Below are 17856 nucleotides of genomic sequence, written 5' to 3'. Positions count from 1 at the left end.
AATATTCGACGTGATGAAAACCCAGGATCTACAACCAAGAATACTTTATCCAGCAAAGCTATCATTTAGAGTATCAAAATCAGGAATAAAGAATGGTAATAAGTACATTCCTAACAATAAGTATCTCAAATGGAAAAGAATTAAGTGCTCCAACTGAAAAACAGAGTGGATGGCTGGATAAGAAAACAAGACCTCTACAAATGCTGCCAACAGGAGACTCACTTCAGATTAAAAGACACACACAGACTAAAAGGAAGGGGAAAAAGATATTACCTTGATGGACCTAGAGGGTATTGCACTGAAAAAATAAGTTGGATAGACAAAGACAAATATGCATGATTTCATATACAAGGGGAATCTAAAGAACAAAATCAACAACAACAAAAATAAAAGCTGAAATAAACTCATAGATACAGAGGATATTTTGAGGGTTACCAGATGGGAGGGGTTTGGGGGAGACAGCAAAAAAAAGGGAAAGGGATTAAGAGGTACAAATTGATAGTTGCAGAACAGACATGGAGATATAGAGTGTAGCATGGGGAAGATGGTTAATACTGTTGTAATAAATATGTAAGGGGGAAGAGGGGTGCTATATTTAGTGAGGTGATCACTTTGCAAGTTATGTAGATCTCTGATCACTATGCTATACAATTGAAACTGGTATATTACTGTATGCCAATTATAATTGAAAAAAAACCTCTTTGAATTGTACAATACAAATACCAGCAACTAACTGTCTATTTCAATAAAGCTGGGAAAAAAAACAACAAAAAAAACATGTATAAAGAATGGTAATAACTACATTCCTATCAACAAGTACCTCAAATGGAAAAGAATTAAGTGCTCCAACCAAAAGAGAGTCTGGCTGAATGGATAAGAAAATAAGACCCCTACATATGCTGCCTACAAGAGACTCACTTCAGATTAAAAGGAAGGGGATGAAAAAAGATATTGCCTTGATGGACCTAGAGGATACTACGCTGAATAAAATAAGTTAGACAGAGAAAGACAAATACTACATAATTTCACATACATATTGAATCTAAAGAACAAAATAAACAACAACAATGAAAACAAACTCAGACACCGAGAATATTTTGAGGGTTACTAGACAGGAAAGGGGTTGGTGGATGGCAAAAAAGGGCAAAGGGATTAAGAAGTACAAATGGAAAAATACAAAAGAGTCATGGGGATATGAAGTGTAGCATAAGGAAAATAGTCAACAATGTTGTAATAAATATGTAAGGGAGCAGAGGGGTACTACATTTAGTGGGGTGATTGCTTTGTGAAGTATACAGATCTCTAATCACTAAGCTGTACAACTGAAACTAATATTGTATACCAACTATAATTGAAAAAAATTCACTGAACTGTACAATGTAAATATGAGCAACTGTGTATTATATTTCAATAAAGCTGTAAAAAAAGAAGTTATGGTTCATATAGATACAATGGAATAGTACTCGGCCATAAAAAAAAATAAAATCCTACCATTCGCAATGATATGAATGGACCTAGAGGTTAATATACCAAGCAAAATAAGTCAGAGAAAGATAAATACCATATGATTTCACTCAAATGAGAAATCTAAGGAACGAAAAGAACAAACTAATCAAAAACAGACTCACAAACATAGGAGACAATCTGGTGACGGCCAGAGGGGTTGAGGGACTAGGAGAAAGCAGTGAAGGGTTAAAGAAGTACAAATTAGTAGGTGATAGATGGTCATGGGGATGGGGAGCACAGCATAGGGAATGCAGTCGGCAGTAATGTAATGGCTATGTGTAGAGCCAGAGGGGTGATAGAGTAATTAGGGGGATCGTTTCATAAACTATGTAAATGCCTAACCAATGTACTGTATACATGAAATTAATAATAAAATAAAATGCTAAAAAAATTGTTTGCTTTTCCCAAAACAGTAATAATTTAAACCTCCAGAATTTTTTCCCAATGTAAAAGTAAAGAAAAACATGTATACTTTAGTAAATGTCCCAAATAAGTATATAGAAATAATATACGTATTCAATAGAAAATTACCTTGATATTTCCCTGAGATAAACGGTCTGCATGGCTTTCTTCAAGTGTGGTTCAATATTTCTCCAGAGTTTGCGAGTATCACGTTCACTTGCTACTCCAAAGGGGAGGAAATTTCAATTATTTAGAGCTTACAAAATTTTTTTCAAAAGAAATATTAATAAATAAAATTACATAGTTACCTTCTCCTTTAACCACAGGTTCACAATATTTAGGAAAATTAAGTACTGCCTGCAAACAAAGGAAGAAAGTAGTTGTACACCACAATTAGGAATTATTTTTCAAGTATTATTTTTATTACAATTCAGGCAATTTTATTTCATTGCAATTGCTCAAGTAAAATGTTATTACAGCTTATTACTATAATAATAAAACAGTAAATATCAATAATGGTAGTAAAACAATATGTAAAATATTCCTTAATTGGCTAATCCTGCCTAATGTATTAGTCCCTAGATATAAAGTAATACAACAAAGCATATTTTGTAATTTTAGGTCATAATTAATTATATCACAAAGGACCAAAAACATACAATAAAATACCTCTAGCTCAACGAATTAACCTGTTATTTTCCAAGGTCTGATCATTCTCACAAATTAAACATCATCTAGTTCAGTACAACTCAAATTACTTCGACTGGCAGCACTATTTGAGATTGTTATAAATCCAAGTTCTTGGCACCATCCCAGCCAGGCATACTAGATCAGAATCTCTGAGGATGAGTCCCAGGAATCTATGTCTAAATAATCTCTCCAGGAATTCTACACATTCTAAAGCCTGACCAGCACTAACCAATCGTATTAGTAGTTTTCCATGAATCAGCACTGCATTCTGAAAAGTTGTTTAACCAAATTGAGTACATGTAATTGTCCGAAAGTCTCTATATTTAAGTAAACCTATAAAAGCTAGTAATCCTTTCTAACAAGTTGAATTTTATGAAATATCTGTTCAAATACAAAATACTTTTCACAACTCTGGCTATTAACATTCAAACATGCTCTCCAATATTATCCCCATTTCTCTTATATTAATCCTCAAATGATTGCAAATTCCCATATCTCTGTAATAGGATTACTTAAAACAAAATCTAAATTCAAGCCCACTGGTATTTTAAACCGTCCTCCCAACTACTCAGAAAAATGAAAATAAAAGGCTATTAACAAAATCACAAAAATAATTCCAAAGCCGAAACAGAAATAATTTTTAGATAATTTTTTGATATTATGAATTTTCACTACCACTATACATTACACCATATAACTTCCAATTATTCCTTAACTCGCAAGTATTTAGCTCAATTAGTTGCATTAATAAAAAGGTGGGAGAGGAGAGGCATAACTGTATTAAGAAATGACCAAGTGCTCAGCAAATACTAGTACTCATAATAGTAACAGAAGCATAATTATCCAGAGCTAATTACAGCCATCTGCTATTTTATTCCTGACCAGTGTGTTTTTATTATGCCCATTGGTTAGCTGAGGGAACAGCAGCAAAATATAAGTTGTCTACAAGCACACAGAGATTCCACTGCCTGAATTTATGATCATGGATCTGTGAGGTGTTTTGGGAATTTACTTCAAAACAAAAAAGGATGCCATGTTTTCAAAGACTGATTTGGGTGAAACAGAATATAGATATACCTCGTTTTATTGCACTTTGCTTTACTGCACTTCACAGGTGTTGTGTTTTTCAAGACCTTCCACCAGCAAAGAGGTTATGACTTGCTTTATTGCAATACTTGCTTTACTACGGTGGTCTGAAACCCAACCTGTAATATCTCCAGGGTATGCTTGTATTTCCCTTACAATGCAAAGAAAACTTGCATTAATTTACAATCTAGGATAAATACTGAATAGGCTGCCACATGACAAGACAGGCAATTTGAGAAGCTTTCCCAACTCTTTCTCAGAGAATTTTCAAAAAGCCTTTATTGTTGTATTTGAAATTATTTGTTAGAAAATAATCTCATACATGTATGTCATAATAAGCAGAATCCTAAGACCCCAAGACTCCTGGCCTCTAATATGCACATACCTTCTCTCAGTTAGTCAATCAAACACTAAATTAGGCACTGCTGTGAAGGGATTTTGTAGATGCAATTAAAGTTCCAAAGATTATACTATTAATGGGTGAGTTAAAATAAGTAGATGATCAGATAAGTCTGACCTAATCACATGAACCTTTTAAAAGCTAAGTTCCCTCTGGCTCATCACAGAAGTCAGATATGTTGTGTATGAGAAGGATTCAACATGCCTTTACTGGCTTGTAGATGGAGGGGGCCGCATGGCAAAGAATGTGGGTGGTCTCTAGGAGGCCAGAGAAAGACTCTTGGCTGACAGCCAGCATGGGAACTTCAGACCTCGTTCTTACAAACAAGAGGCAATGGATTCTGTCAAAAATCTGAATGAATTTGGAAGCAGTTTTTCCCTACAGTCTCAAGATGAGAATTCAGTTCAGCCAAAACTTTAATTTTAGCCTTGTCATATCCTGAGCAGAGAAGCAAGTAACAGTTGCCTGGATTTCTGACCTAGAGAACTGTGAGCTAATGTGTGTTGTTTTAAGCCACTAACTTTGTAGCAATTTGTTTTACATCAATACAAAACTAACACATACATTGAAGTATAAATATAAAAACATATTCCATAGCCAAATACAAATAATTTCTGAACTGTTTTGCCTTTTTTAGAATACCTAAATTTTACTTCAAAAACATCAGAGAATCAATATCAGAACTGAGAACATTTGCATTAACGACAATTTATAGGAATTTTCATCAATGAGGCCTTCCTATATGCCCAGTCTTACTATCCTAGGTAACCTATACATATTAACTCATTTAATCCTCCAAATGAGTTATTATTATCCCCATTTTACAGTGAAGTTAAATTATGCTTCTATTCTGACTTCTACTTCTCTAATCGGACAGAAAAAACTCACCCCTATTAAAGGGCTGGTTAGATTCGGTCAGAACCACCCTGATAATTGCTCTGTCTTAAAATATGACATCCAGAGAAACCAGACTGATATGAAAAAATTAATAAGTTGAAATTCAGATAAGGAACAAGATATTTACATTTCAAAGTACTTCTCCCACAGAATATATATTAATTACAAAGGAAAAAAATACCACCTTAATCAAATGATCGAAGTGAACATTATCATTAATGAGATGAAATCAAATCTTTTAACACCTGACAGGATGCAATGAGAACACAGCATCGTTTCTGTGATGGTCCTGTCAGATACATAACCTGAATCTAACCATGAAGAAAACATTAGACAAACCGAACTTGAGGGAGATACTACAAAATGACTGGCCTGTAATCTTCAAACATGTCAAGGTTTATGAAAGTCAAAGACTGAGAAACTGTTTCAGATGGAAGGTCAAGAGACATGACAACTAACTGCAATAGGTGATTCTGAACTGAATTCTTTTGCACTGAAGTACATTACTGAAACAAATGACAAATCTTTTTTATTTTTAATTATGAGGTAACATTGGTTAATACAATTATATAATTTTCAGGTGGCAAATCTTGACTAGGGTCTGAGTATAAGACTGTAGCAATAAATCAATTTTCTGATTTTGATGTTTGTGCCTTGGTTATTATGTAGGAGGATGTCTTTGTAGAAAATGAACACTAAAGATTCAGGGGTAATGGGGAATCGGGTCACAAACTTACTCTCAAATGTTTTAGGGAAAAAGAGGGAAAGTTCTTTTTACTGTATTTGCAATGTTCCTATAAATTAAAATTACTTCCTAATTTCTTAAATTTTTAAAATATGCGATACTTTCATTATCTTGTAAATACTATATCTAATGAAATAATGAGAGCAAACTATTAACATGTCAGTACCACTCAATGTGGTTATGATACAAAAAGAATTCTTAATTCTTTGCAGCCATGAATAAAAGAACTCTGTAAAGGCCTAACTAGTAAAGCTACCTTAAATACCACTTGCTGCTTACTCTATGTCTAAAGATTATGTGACTTGTCAGAATATGCCACAGCTATGTTTAACATGGATGAATATCTCAAATAAAATGTTGAGCAAAGGTAGATAAAAAAATACATGCTGTGTCTCCATTTACAAAAAATTTTAAAACAAGCAAAACTAATCTTTTTTTTTAGGCGAGGCAACCATTGGTTGACTTCACAGATTGCAAGGACCTTGTCAGCTTATAATCCCTTATTTTTTACTTTTTACGCCTATAGTACCTGGTCTTCCTAGGTAGTCTCCCATCCAAGTACTAACCAGGCCTAACCCTGCCTAGCTTCTGAGATCAAATGGGATTGGGCTTGTTCAGGGTGTCATGGCCGTAGATACAAAACTAATCTTTGATATCAGAAATAAGGACAGTGATTTCCATCAGGAAGGAAAAAAGAGGAAGAAATTGGGAGGAAACATGAAGTGGGCTCCTGAGATGCTGGTAATTTTCTGTTTGACCTAGATTTATTTACACACGTGTTTTTGTTTTGTGATAATTCACCAGATACATATTTATGGTTTCTATGCTTTTCTATATGGTATACTTTAATCAAAAAGCTAAAAAAAATAAAAGAAAAATAAACCTAACTAGATTACTTCTAATTAAAGATTCAACCTCTCCCTTAAGTATCTTTAACCACAGAATAGCTCTTCGTGAAAAAGACATCCTCACCCACAAAACAATCAGTACAGAGTACAAAAGAGTAGTAAAGAATACCTACTCACCCAGCCATCTGTCAAATCAACTCTGGCAATCAATGGGATGATAGTTGTTCTGTAAGATCACCCCTTAAACTTCATTGACTTTAATATATGATGCAAACCTACAGCAGATATTAGCAGTATCCATACTTGGGCTCTGTTCATGTTCTTGCAGATAAGCAAGATCTCGATCTATTTCTGAGCCTGTGAACTTTTGCTCAGAAGAAGGAAATGAACTAAAATTACCTGATCTCCAACAGGTTATCAGGCATTTTACATGTGTTCTCTTTTTACTTCACAAAATTTCTTTTGAAATAGATATTATATCTACTTAACAGGACAGAAAACTCACTTAAAAAGATTAAGAAATTTGGCCCAAAATCACAGACCTATAAATGAAGAAGTTTCTGCATCTGTAAAATGAGGATTCATGATAGTACCTTCCTTTATAGGACTGTTGTAAAAATTAATTGACAATAATAGTAAAAGGTTTACAACAATGTCCAGCACACAGTAAGTACTCAATAAAGGCTGGCTATTATTTAAGAGGTGGTAGAGTATAATGTTTATGAGCAAGTGCTATAGACCCAGACATCATGATTCTTTATTCACAAAATTTTATAATCTTTTCATTTAAGTTCTCAGGGACCATTTTTTCCTATCATACAATGGTAAATAAGCAAAAGTAATATATACAGAAACGTATCCATGTATACTGTCTTTATGAATGAAGATAGCTGAAGGACAGATTTGTAACCACTTCGGAACAATCTCTTCCTCATTAAAAAATATTGTTTAAAAAATACGTGAAAGAATTTGAGATCTGGGAATTTAATGATACCATTTGAAGTAGTCAGAGAGTATTTTGGGTGGTCAGTTGCTAAGATAGCTAAGTTACATATAAGACAGCATAAGTCTATCTGTACTTTATGCAGCTAAAAGGACATTAGCTCCTTTACTGTCCCGCTGCCACTTCTCCCACTCTTAAACATCCATAGACCATCTACCTAGCCCAATGCTCAAAAGTGAAATGAAACTTCTATTCCCTAGGAATTGCTGGGTCCTGGCTATAAAAAAGCAGCTGTATCATTTTAAAAAATTCATGAAGTATAAATGATACTCTCAAAAATTATATTTTAAAAGAATATTTACTCAAATGACTTAGTATTATCAGTAATGTCGCATAATATCTTTAAAGATATTATTCATATGCACTTTAATAGAGTATTTCATTTTATAATCAGAAAAATCATCTGGAGTGACATTAGAAACATGGTGGAGTGAGAGATGTCCCCAGATCTCTCCCCTTGAAACAATAATAAGCTGAACATCTAAAACTCAACAAAAAACACCCAAACTGTACATCACCACGTCTGAGCGTGGGATCTGTGCATAAGAGCTACCACAAGTCAGAACTCTGGGTATCAGGCGGTGGATTGGGAGAAACAAAGAAGCTGCCTAGCGCAGCTGCCAGAGCTCCCTGTAGGAGGAGCGGAGGGGAGAAGGTGCAGCGACTTCCCTGAACAGCCCTGCCTGGTAGTGCTATGAGTACCATGCGGCCAGAGGCAGTGGTGCTCAGTTATCAGGGCAGAAAAGCAGGGATGGCAGAGAAACAACAGTTGATTTTTACCAGCCGTGGCTGCAAAACATGAGGCTGAGCCTCGACTCCCATCCCCCAACCTAGAGGGCCCCCCTCCCTATATCCCCCAACACCAAACACCGTGGAGCCCAGGGGAATCTGAGTAAATGCTACCAAAACTGTCACTAAGACTGACAGGGACTGAGACTGAGGGTAGCGAGCGTGATTAAACATCTGTAGGGGGGAAAAAAGCATTATTAAGGCTTTATATAAAGCAGGGATCCAAGAGACTTACAAGCCACCTACTGGAAACCAAAAGAAAAATGCCTTATTTGCAACGGGCTAAAAAAAAGACCTTTATATAATAAATCTTTCTGGAAAAAAGCAGAATACACTTCCATTAATACCCAGAGAAATAGTCCATTAAACACCATGAACAACCAAGGTTACAAGGCAACTCAGAAAGAAAGAGAAAAATATCCAGAAAATAAGCTTACAGACATAGAAATATGCTACTTAAATGACAGAGAATTCAGGATGGTACTTCTGAAAAAACTCAGTGGGTTCCGGAATGAATCACAGCAACAATTTCAGGAACTGAAAAAACAACTAGATGAACAGAGTAAGGAGACTGAAACCCTCAAAATGAACAGAATAGATCTTCTGAAGATAAATAACACTGCAAGAGTTGAAAAATGAAATAGCAAGCTTGGGAAATAGAGTCGACCAAATGGAGGAAAGGATCAGTGATATCGAAGACAGAAATCTAGAAATAAATCAGAAGGAAGAAGAGAGAACCCAAAGAATGAAAAATAATGAAAGAGAAATACAAGAACTAGCTGATACCATCAGAAGAAACATAAGAATAATGGGCATTCTCAAAGGCGAGAAAAGGAGCAGAGATTAGAAAGCATTTTCAGACAAATAATCGAAGAGAATTTCCCAAATCTAAGGAATGAGCTGGAGCTTGGAATTCAAGAAGTCAACAGAACACCCAATTATCTCATCTCAAAAAGGCCTTCTCCAAGACACATTGTATTAAAATTATCAAAAATTAACATCAAAGACAATTCTCAGGACAGCCAGGAAAAAGAAGATGGTAACGTATAAAGGAAAAGCCATTAGATTATCATCAGACTTCTCAGCACAAACCTTACAAGCCAGAAAGGAATGGAATCAAATGTTCAAACTATAAATGAAAGGAACTACCAGCCAAGAATAATGTATCCAGCTAAGCTCTCCTTTAGACATGAAGGAAAAATAAAGACCTTTCCAGACATACAAAAACTGAGGGCATTCTCCAGTACGAGGCCTGCATTACAGAAAATACTGAAAGGGATCAGCTCACCTAAAATAAAATGACAACAACAAAAAAATACATAATTAGGAGTAAGGTGACTATCAGGCAAAGACGCAGAGAAGTGTAACCCTTACTAAGAACAGGGCATTACAAGCTTAAATAATAAGAAGAGATTTGCTACAGCAAGATAATAATGAACGTTCAGCACACATAGGGACGAATTGAGACAACAATGACTGAAAAGGGGAGAATTCAAAGATCCAAATTTGTAAAGGGGAATGGAGATAAGGCACGTGCTATAAAAAATGGACGTATATATAAACATCCCTTTACATATTCGTAATGTAGCCACATGCAAAAAAATTCAGAACTGAAATATATAACATAAAACAAGAAGGAACAGCGGGAAAACCCACAAAACCCAACCAAAATTAAAAAACAGACACACAAGGACAAGGAAGCAATGAAAACACCGAGCTACCAGAAAGCAAAAGGTAAAATGGCTGTAGGAAAACTTGATATTTCAATAATCACCTTAAATGTAAATGGACTGAACTCACCAAAAAAAAAGGCAGAGAGTTGCAGATTAGATCAAAAAACAAAACCCAACCATATGCTGCCTCCAAGAGACACATCTCAGCTCCAAAGACAAATATAAACTCAAAGTAAAAGGGTGGAAAATGATATTTCAAGCAAATGGATTTCAGAGAAAAGAGGGAGTAGTGGTACTAATATCAGACGAAACAGACTGCAAAATAAAAAAGGTTAAGAAAGATACTGAGGGACACTTCATAATGATAAAGGGAATCATGTACCAAGAAGACATAATACTTATTAATATCTGTGCTCCCAATCAAGGAGCCCCAAAATATATGAAGCAATTACTAACAGAATTAAAGGGAGAAACAGACCGAAACACTATCGTAATAGGGGACCTAAATACCCCACTGTTGGATATGGATAGATCATCCAAACAGAAAATCAATAAGGAAATAACATCCTTAAATGATACATTAGACCAACTGGACACAATTGACATTGAAAGAGCCTTTCATCTCAAAACAGCTGCTTATACATTCTTCTCTAGTGCACATAGAACATTCTCAAGAATCGACCACATACTGGGACACAGAGATAGCTTCAACAAATATAAGAGTTGAAATCATACCAACCATATTCTTTGTTCATAATGCTTTGAAAGTAGAAAGAAAAAAGAAAGTGGGAAGAACTCTAGAGGACATACATATGGCCAACAAATATTTGAAAAGATGCTTAACATCGCTAGCTATTAGGGAAATGCAAATCAAAACCACAATGAGATACCATCTCGTTCCTATTTAAATAGCTATAATCAACAGGGCAAGTAATAACAAATGTTGGAGAGGATGTCTCATACACTGCTGGTGGGACTGAAAATTGGTACAGCCACTATGGAAAATATGGAGGTTCCTCAAAAAACTAAGAATTGATCTACTATATGATCCAGCAATCCCTCTACTGGGTATATACCCCAAAGACTTGAAAACCCATATCCGAAAACATATTTGCACACCGATGTTCATAGCAGCATTATTTACAGTGGCCAGGACATGGCAGCAACGGAAGTATCCTACGATAGATGACTAAATAAAGAAGCTGTAGTACATATATACAATGGAACATTACTCAGCCATAAGAAGAAATGAAATACTGCCATTTGCAAAACATAGATGGACCTCGAGATAATCGTGCTAAGCGAAATAAGCCAGACAGAAGAAGCTGAAAATCACATGATATCGCTTATATGTGGGATATAAACCTAAAAGCAACAAACGAACAGGACAAACAAACAGAGACTAGAGACTCAGGGACATAGACTATATACTAGCGGTTACTAGAGGGGAGGAAAGAGGGGGAGGGAGTAGGTAGATGGGGTAAAAGGGGTCAAATATGTGGTGATAGAAAGAAATCTAAATATGGGAGATGAACACACCATGTAAATATATAAATGCCTTACTGTTAAAATGTACAACTGAAATTTATCGTTAATCAATGTCACCATAAAAAAAAATTTAATTAATTAAAAAAAATTATCTGAAGTATGTATTCTTAGTCCCACTTTAGAAATAAGGAAAACGCAGTACAGAAAATTAAGTATCATACCCAACATAACACAGGTGGTAAGCAGTAGAGCTAAGGTATATTTAATATTAAGTCCTCTGTTCATTCTACCATATATATTTCAATTATTTGGCACCCTCTTCTAAGTAACTGTGTCACGAGCAACCACTAGCCACAAGGACAAACAAAACAATAGGCATCAGAAACGTAGAACTGTACTCCAAAAGACTGCTAAACTCTGGCTTAGCAATTCATTTTTCTGAGATTTCTAAGAAAATTATATCTGGGGGTGGGGTGAAGGTCTGAAATACCTTTACATTTAATGCAATATATTTAATGTGGGAAATATAATAAATTCAATGTAATAGATGTTTAAAAAAATGAAAAATTAAAGTTTATTTAGAAAATGAATTATTCTGTGCTTTGCATCTATAAAAGCATAAAAATAACTTCAATTGATCTTTTTAAAAATTACGATTACAATTTTTTAGGACTATTATATAGATTGTCAGAGAAGACAAACCAAAGTGAATAGTCAAAGTAGTACTTTATGTCTCCTGTCTTGTGCTATGTATAGAACTAGCCTCAAAAAAATAATACTTAAATACCAATTCCTAAAATAAATTTAAAAGCACACACATAGAAAAGATGACTGAAAAGAATCTTTTGTAGGTGATTTATCAAATTTTCAAGATATACACCACTTGCAAACTTTGAAACAAAAACACTATCCATTTGAAAAACATATATATCTTTATTCTCCTATGTTCTACATATGGTAAAAATAAGAACACTACGTTATTTTTTTCTCCAATGCCTAAAGATAATTTTTTAAAGGCTTAGACCCTACTTCAAGCTTCAAGTTTGTGAATATGATATAATAACCAAAAAAGCTGTAACCTTATCCCTAAATAAAATCATTCCTCAGTCAAACCCAAAAGACTTTATAAAATACCACATTTAAATATCTATTTTCTCCTTTTACATTTTATTTTCCTAGAAATAGTTTCCCTAAGTAATTCTTCCTTCTTGTAAAATCCAGTTTGAAATGACTGCTAATACTGGATTCAGGGACATCAGTACTAAGGGAGCAGTAACTGCGAGTTATTTCCCAGGAAAGACAGTGGAGTATTCGTTCCTACCTCCATCTCACCCAGGGATTGTTCACTGATCCTCAGTCTCTTTGTAAACCCCTCCCTCTGCTGTCATTTCCCTTGGGCACCAGGAATCCAAACAATCAACTTCTGGAGAGATGTTAAATGATGAGCTTGAATTAGAACAGCTTGTCTTTTGTTTCTTCCCTAATCAGAAGATGCTTGAATCTACATTTAAGTCAGAAGAGGCCTGAAATCTAAAATGTCCAAAATGTACTAAATGTGAACATAAGTTTAGATGGTCATCTTCTCCTAATGCTGTCTCAAATACACACTCAAACACACATTGAATCACTCTGAGAAATACTTTTCAGAGCGGGAAAAAAAAAAGCAGAGAAAATGTGCTAAGAGATATAGAATGCTACTTTGTAAGTAACTGTCTTCCAGCCTTAGATATCTTTTCTGTTACCTGGAGAGACGACCTTAAGTATTAATTGAAGGTTTTTAAAAGGGAAACCAGACATTCTTGCCTTCTTTCTTTTACATCCTCACAATTAAAGTGGAAGAAAGATCAAAGAAAAAATTAAATATGATAATTTTCTAAACTCCCTGTGTAATATAAACAGCTATTATAATGTTTAAAAAAATTTAAGTAATCTTTTATGTAAATTAGAAAATATTTTATATAAAGGTTATTAACTCAAGGTCAATAGCTAATGAAAGACCTGTAATTAAAGCTTCAGACCGCACTCAAGTTCATCTAGATTCCAGACCATTATCGCTACATATATAAAACCTTAAAGCTATGTCCTATAAAAATTAACGAAAAAGTAAAATTGCTTAAGTTTTTACACCTTTTTGTTACTCTTCATTTTGATTTTAATGAAGTTCTACATTTTCTATAATTAGAAAAAAGAGAAGAGAGAAAAACACTCCTACGGAAGAGTGAAAATACATAATTAAAGTTTTCTAATCAGGTCAAAGTTTGTACTAACCCACAGATTTCTACCTTCTTATGGTGTATTAGCCTCAAAAGAGCGAGTCAAAATTTCCAGAATTTTCAGTTTCCAACCTACCATGCACAATTTCCACATGGAAAAATATTAAAAGATATAATTTTTTTAAAACCAAAATGCTCACTCACCAGATGTCTGAGCTCTTTCAAATCTCGGCAGACGGTATAGAAAACTCCAAGAAGAATATTAATGTAAGCGGCATAGAAATCAGCCGAATATTCTGGAGGATGATCGTGGGACAGGATCTTTTGAAGGTTCCCTGTTCACAGCACACAAATGAACTTAGAATAATTAATACAGCCCCTTAGTTATATCATCTAGCATTGTACAATAAAAGTTTAAAATACACGGGCCTAGCAATAATTAAGGAATAAAACTATTACAAGATTAGAAATATAATACAAATTGTGAAACTGAGGTAAAACAATGATAAACCTAATGTCTTTTAAAAATTACTAAATTTTGCTTAAGACAAATATCAAACAATGATATCTATAGAAAACCTCAAGAATCTTATTACTGGCAAAAGCAATATGAAGGACAAAAAATAATATAGATTCCATTTTATTTTTCTGCCTATTAAGTATGTCAAATTGTAAAAACAAGAAAGGAGTACTATATAAACTAGGGGTACTACCACCAAACTGGAAAATGCTCTTCATTTTTTTAAAGTAAAAAGAATTCATAAATATTTTAATGAAAATCATAACACTTTGTCATTCCCTTTTATAAAACAATTTCTTTAAAAAATTTCTTCTTACAACTTTAGTATATTTCTCTTTTTACATTCTTTATACAATATCATACATTTGGACTTCTAAACTTGTATTTAATCCTGCTAGAAATATATTGTAGAAACATAGTTAACATTAAACCACCTATTAATCAAAATTTCCCAGTTATAGCACATGAATCCATTAGTCATTCATTCTTTACTGCAGTTCTCTCTGACTTCTTGGTGCAATGATCTCTTTACACTTCCCAAAGAAATCTTTGAATACGGTTGGTATTTTATATCTAGTTTCACAGGGTTCAAGACTTTTGCAATACTTACAAGTAAAAACTCTTATAGGATGTTCTGATCATGTCATTTTCCTTTTGTTTAAGGTTTCGATTAAGTGAGCATTTTTACCATGGATACCATGCTGTTTAGCAACAGCTCTTAACTTCAATCACTCTCTTATTCTCTTGTTCCTCAGAATCAGTTATATAGGTGCAAAATCAAACAATATATGTGGACTACCAATAGATATCCAGAAACAGAAATTTAGAAATTACTATATTATGGAGATCTTTTAAACAGGGCAGTTGATCCAAAAAAAATTTTTTTCAAAGACTAGTTTCATGCTTAGAACATTATCCCGAGCAGATTCCAGATAGAAGACTGTTACTTGATGCATTTTTATATCACAGCTACTGAAAAAAAATATGCAAAAGCCAAAACTTGACTATGGAGTCTATGTAGTTTTATATTCTAATAACAAAATTTAAATCTAATGTCACCAAGTTTTTTTAAACTATGCATGAGAAAATATTTAATATACTGAAAACTTCCAAAGGTGACTTAAAACTTGGAGATAAAGATGTTTTTATATAAAAGTTACCAAACAACTGGATAGATGGAAGGAAGGAAGAGGGAAGGCAGGGGAGAAAGGATGGACAGTCAGACAGACAAAACATATATGGGCAAAAAAGATGGTCTATAAAAACATGGATGAGGAAATTTGGAAGTTATGTCTCCAGCTCAGACTGTACTCCTGAGCTCCTTCTGAACATCTCTGTCTAGATATCCTTCACTAGTGATCCTTAGTGCCTCATGTGAAAGTTGATTAGATGTTACCAATCGCCCACTTCAGTCCTGATGAAAGTCTTAATAAGAATTAGAAATCACACTGTGTTGCTGCAAAAGTAAAACAGCTGCTTAGAGACTACAGACAAAATCTCCGAGTACAACTCTATATTAAGTAAGCCATGCCAGCTCTAACAGTCTAGACTATTCAAGCTTATATAAAACAAATCCCATCTCTAATAGCTAAAAAGTGCTTCTAATTGGTCTTCTGGTGTCTTAAAATTTCGTTATCCAAGTACAGTCTAACACACATTTCTAAATTGAAGAAGGACTTCTGCTTCCAGTCATGATAAAGTAAGAGGATCCAGAAATACTATCCTGTAATAAACACCTAAAAACTGGATAGAATATAGAAAACAACTATTTTCAGACATCAAACAGATAGTAAATGACTATGATACCTGAGAAAGGGGAAACAAATGAAGTGAGTCCCACTTTCAGCCAAGATATCTAACTAGAAGTAATTTTAAAACTAGTACAAGGAGAGTTCCAAAAGGAGCCCTTAATCTCAATGAATTAAACAAAGAAAAGCGCAGAGGGAACTAAGGCAGCTAGAATTTGCAGGGCAGAGTACAAGAGAAGTAGCTATGTAAGAAAGAGCTCTGGAAATCTGCATAAGGGTTCCCCTTGTCTTGGCTATATACCAATTGTTATATGCACAGAGTAAAACCCCATAATGACAAGCAAAAACAACTTCTGGGGGAAAAAAAACAATCATTAGAGAGCTATAAGTCAAACAGTTCTCAGAGTTTACATGGGGCTGTGAATCATTTACGTTCCCACCAGTCAGAATAAAGAAACTCTGCTGAATACATGGAGCATTCATTCAGCAGAGATTCCAGAAGGGCTAAATCTTATAACGGGAGCTAAAATTAAATGCTTACCAGGAAAAAGTCCAACATGCGACAACAAAAAACACAATTTCATTCAGTCAAAAATTACTAAACATATGAAGACACATAATGGACACCTATAATACAGAAAAATTATTCAACAGAAACAAATCTAAAATCAAAGAGGTAATGGAATTAATAGACAAGGGCATTAAAACAACTATTATATTTATGCTCATATGCTCGAGGATACAAAGGGAAACAAAAGCATGAGATCTGTAATGAAAAATCACACAGGGTGGGATTAACGGCAGATTAGATAATTATAGAAAAAAAGGTCAGTGAACTTTTAAAGACAGAAACAAAAATGATCCCAAATAAAACAGAGAGAAAAAAGATTTAAAAATTTAAATAGAGAGAGATTCAATAAATAAATAAATAAAGAGGGACAATATTAAGTGGTCTAACAGACATATAATATAGTCCCAGAAAAAGGAAAGGGGGTGGTTAAATTTTTGAAGAAATAACGGCTAAAAATGTTCCAAAGTTGATGAAACTATACATTCACATATCAAAGAAGCTCAACAAATCTCAAGTAGGATAAACGATAAAAGATATTTTCTTTGCTTTTATTTCTTTAAAACCCAAATAATAATGTATTATGGGGTTTATAATAAATGTAAAAGTAAAAATGTAGGACAACAATAGCACAAAGGTTGTAAGGCAAAATTTATAAGTCACTGAGATTTTCAGATTATATATTATTGGAGTGTAACTTATCCTGACTGATACAATGATCAAACCAAAAACCTGATCTACTACATTATAAACCACCTAAAGAAAAAGAAATGCATTTTACCAAAAGATGAGTAGTCTGCATGTGGCAGAAACCAGAAAACAAGAATTGCAAATTGGGCCCCTAGTGTCACTGCTGAGAGGAGAGAGTATCCTCAATATCACACACCATATTCCAAAAGATAATATATGCATCAAGTTATGATTGAATGACTTAGCCACTAAGATTATTCCTTTGCCCTGGTTCCATGCTTACTTTCTCCGACTATAATTTGGCTTGCCAATTAATGCTTCCTTTCTGAATGCTTTTTTGTGTGATTATGGTATTTTTCGCTTAAAAAAAAAAACTTGAAATGTAAGAGGCACTAGAATTTAATAATCAGATTAAATTTAGCTCCATATATACTTTTCAAAAATCCATCAGCCTATACTCTCTAAAACTGGCAAGATCACTTTAGTTATTTAATTGTCCTCGAATTCTTTCCATCTATGCTGCTTTGTATCTTTTTTTACTTTGTAAAATTTTTAATCAAATTCTATAATTCATTATACCATACTTTAAT

At 34.0% G+C, this 17856-nt stretch overlaps 1 protein-coding gene across 12 annotated transcripts in view; it reads right to left on the bottom strand.

Moving 5' to 3' along the window:
• ORC5 (origin recognition complex subunit 5) overlaps positions 1-17856 on the bottom strand; it is a 275932-nt gene that overhangs the window by 238049 nt on the left and 20027 nt on the right. For all 12 annotated transcript variants that reach the window (XM_023533633.1, XM_023533636.1, XM_011365190.2 and 9 more), the window contains exons 6-8: positions 13945-14075; positions 2217-2265; positions 2038-2128 (exon numbers count right to left, since the gene is read on the bottom strand). In XM_023533633.1, the coding sequence (XP_023389401.1) occupies positions 2038-2128; positions 2217-2265; positions 13945-14075 (271 nt within the window). The remainder of the gene's footprint in view (positions 1-2037; positions 2129-2216; positions 2266-13944; positions 14076-17856) is intronic.

The sequence above is a fragment of the Pteropus vampyrus genome, unplaced genomic scaffold (assembly GCF_000151845.1).
Source record: "Pteropus vampyrus isolate Shadow unplaced genomic scaffold, Pvam_2.0 Scaffold107, whole genome shotgun sequence".
In the NCBI taxonomy this organism is placed as follows: Eukaryota; Metazoa; Chordata; class Mammalia; order Chiroptera; family Pteropodidae; genus Pteropus; species Pteropus vampyrus.
The sequence above is the reverse complement of the archived record's forward strand: the minus strand, read 5'-3'. Positions and strand labels throughout refer to the sequence as shown.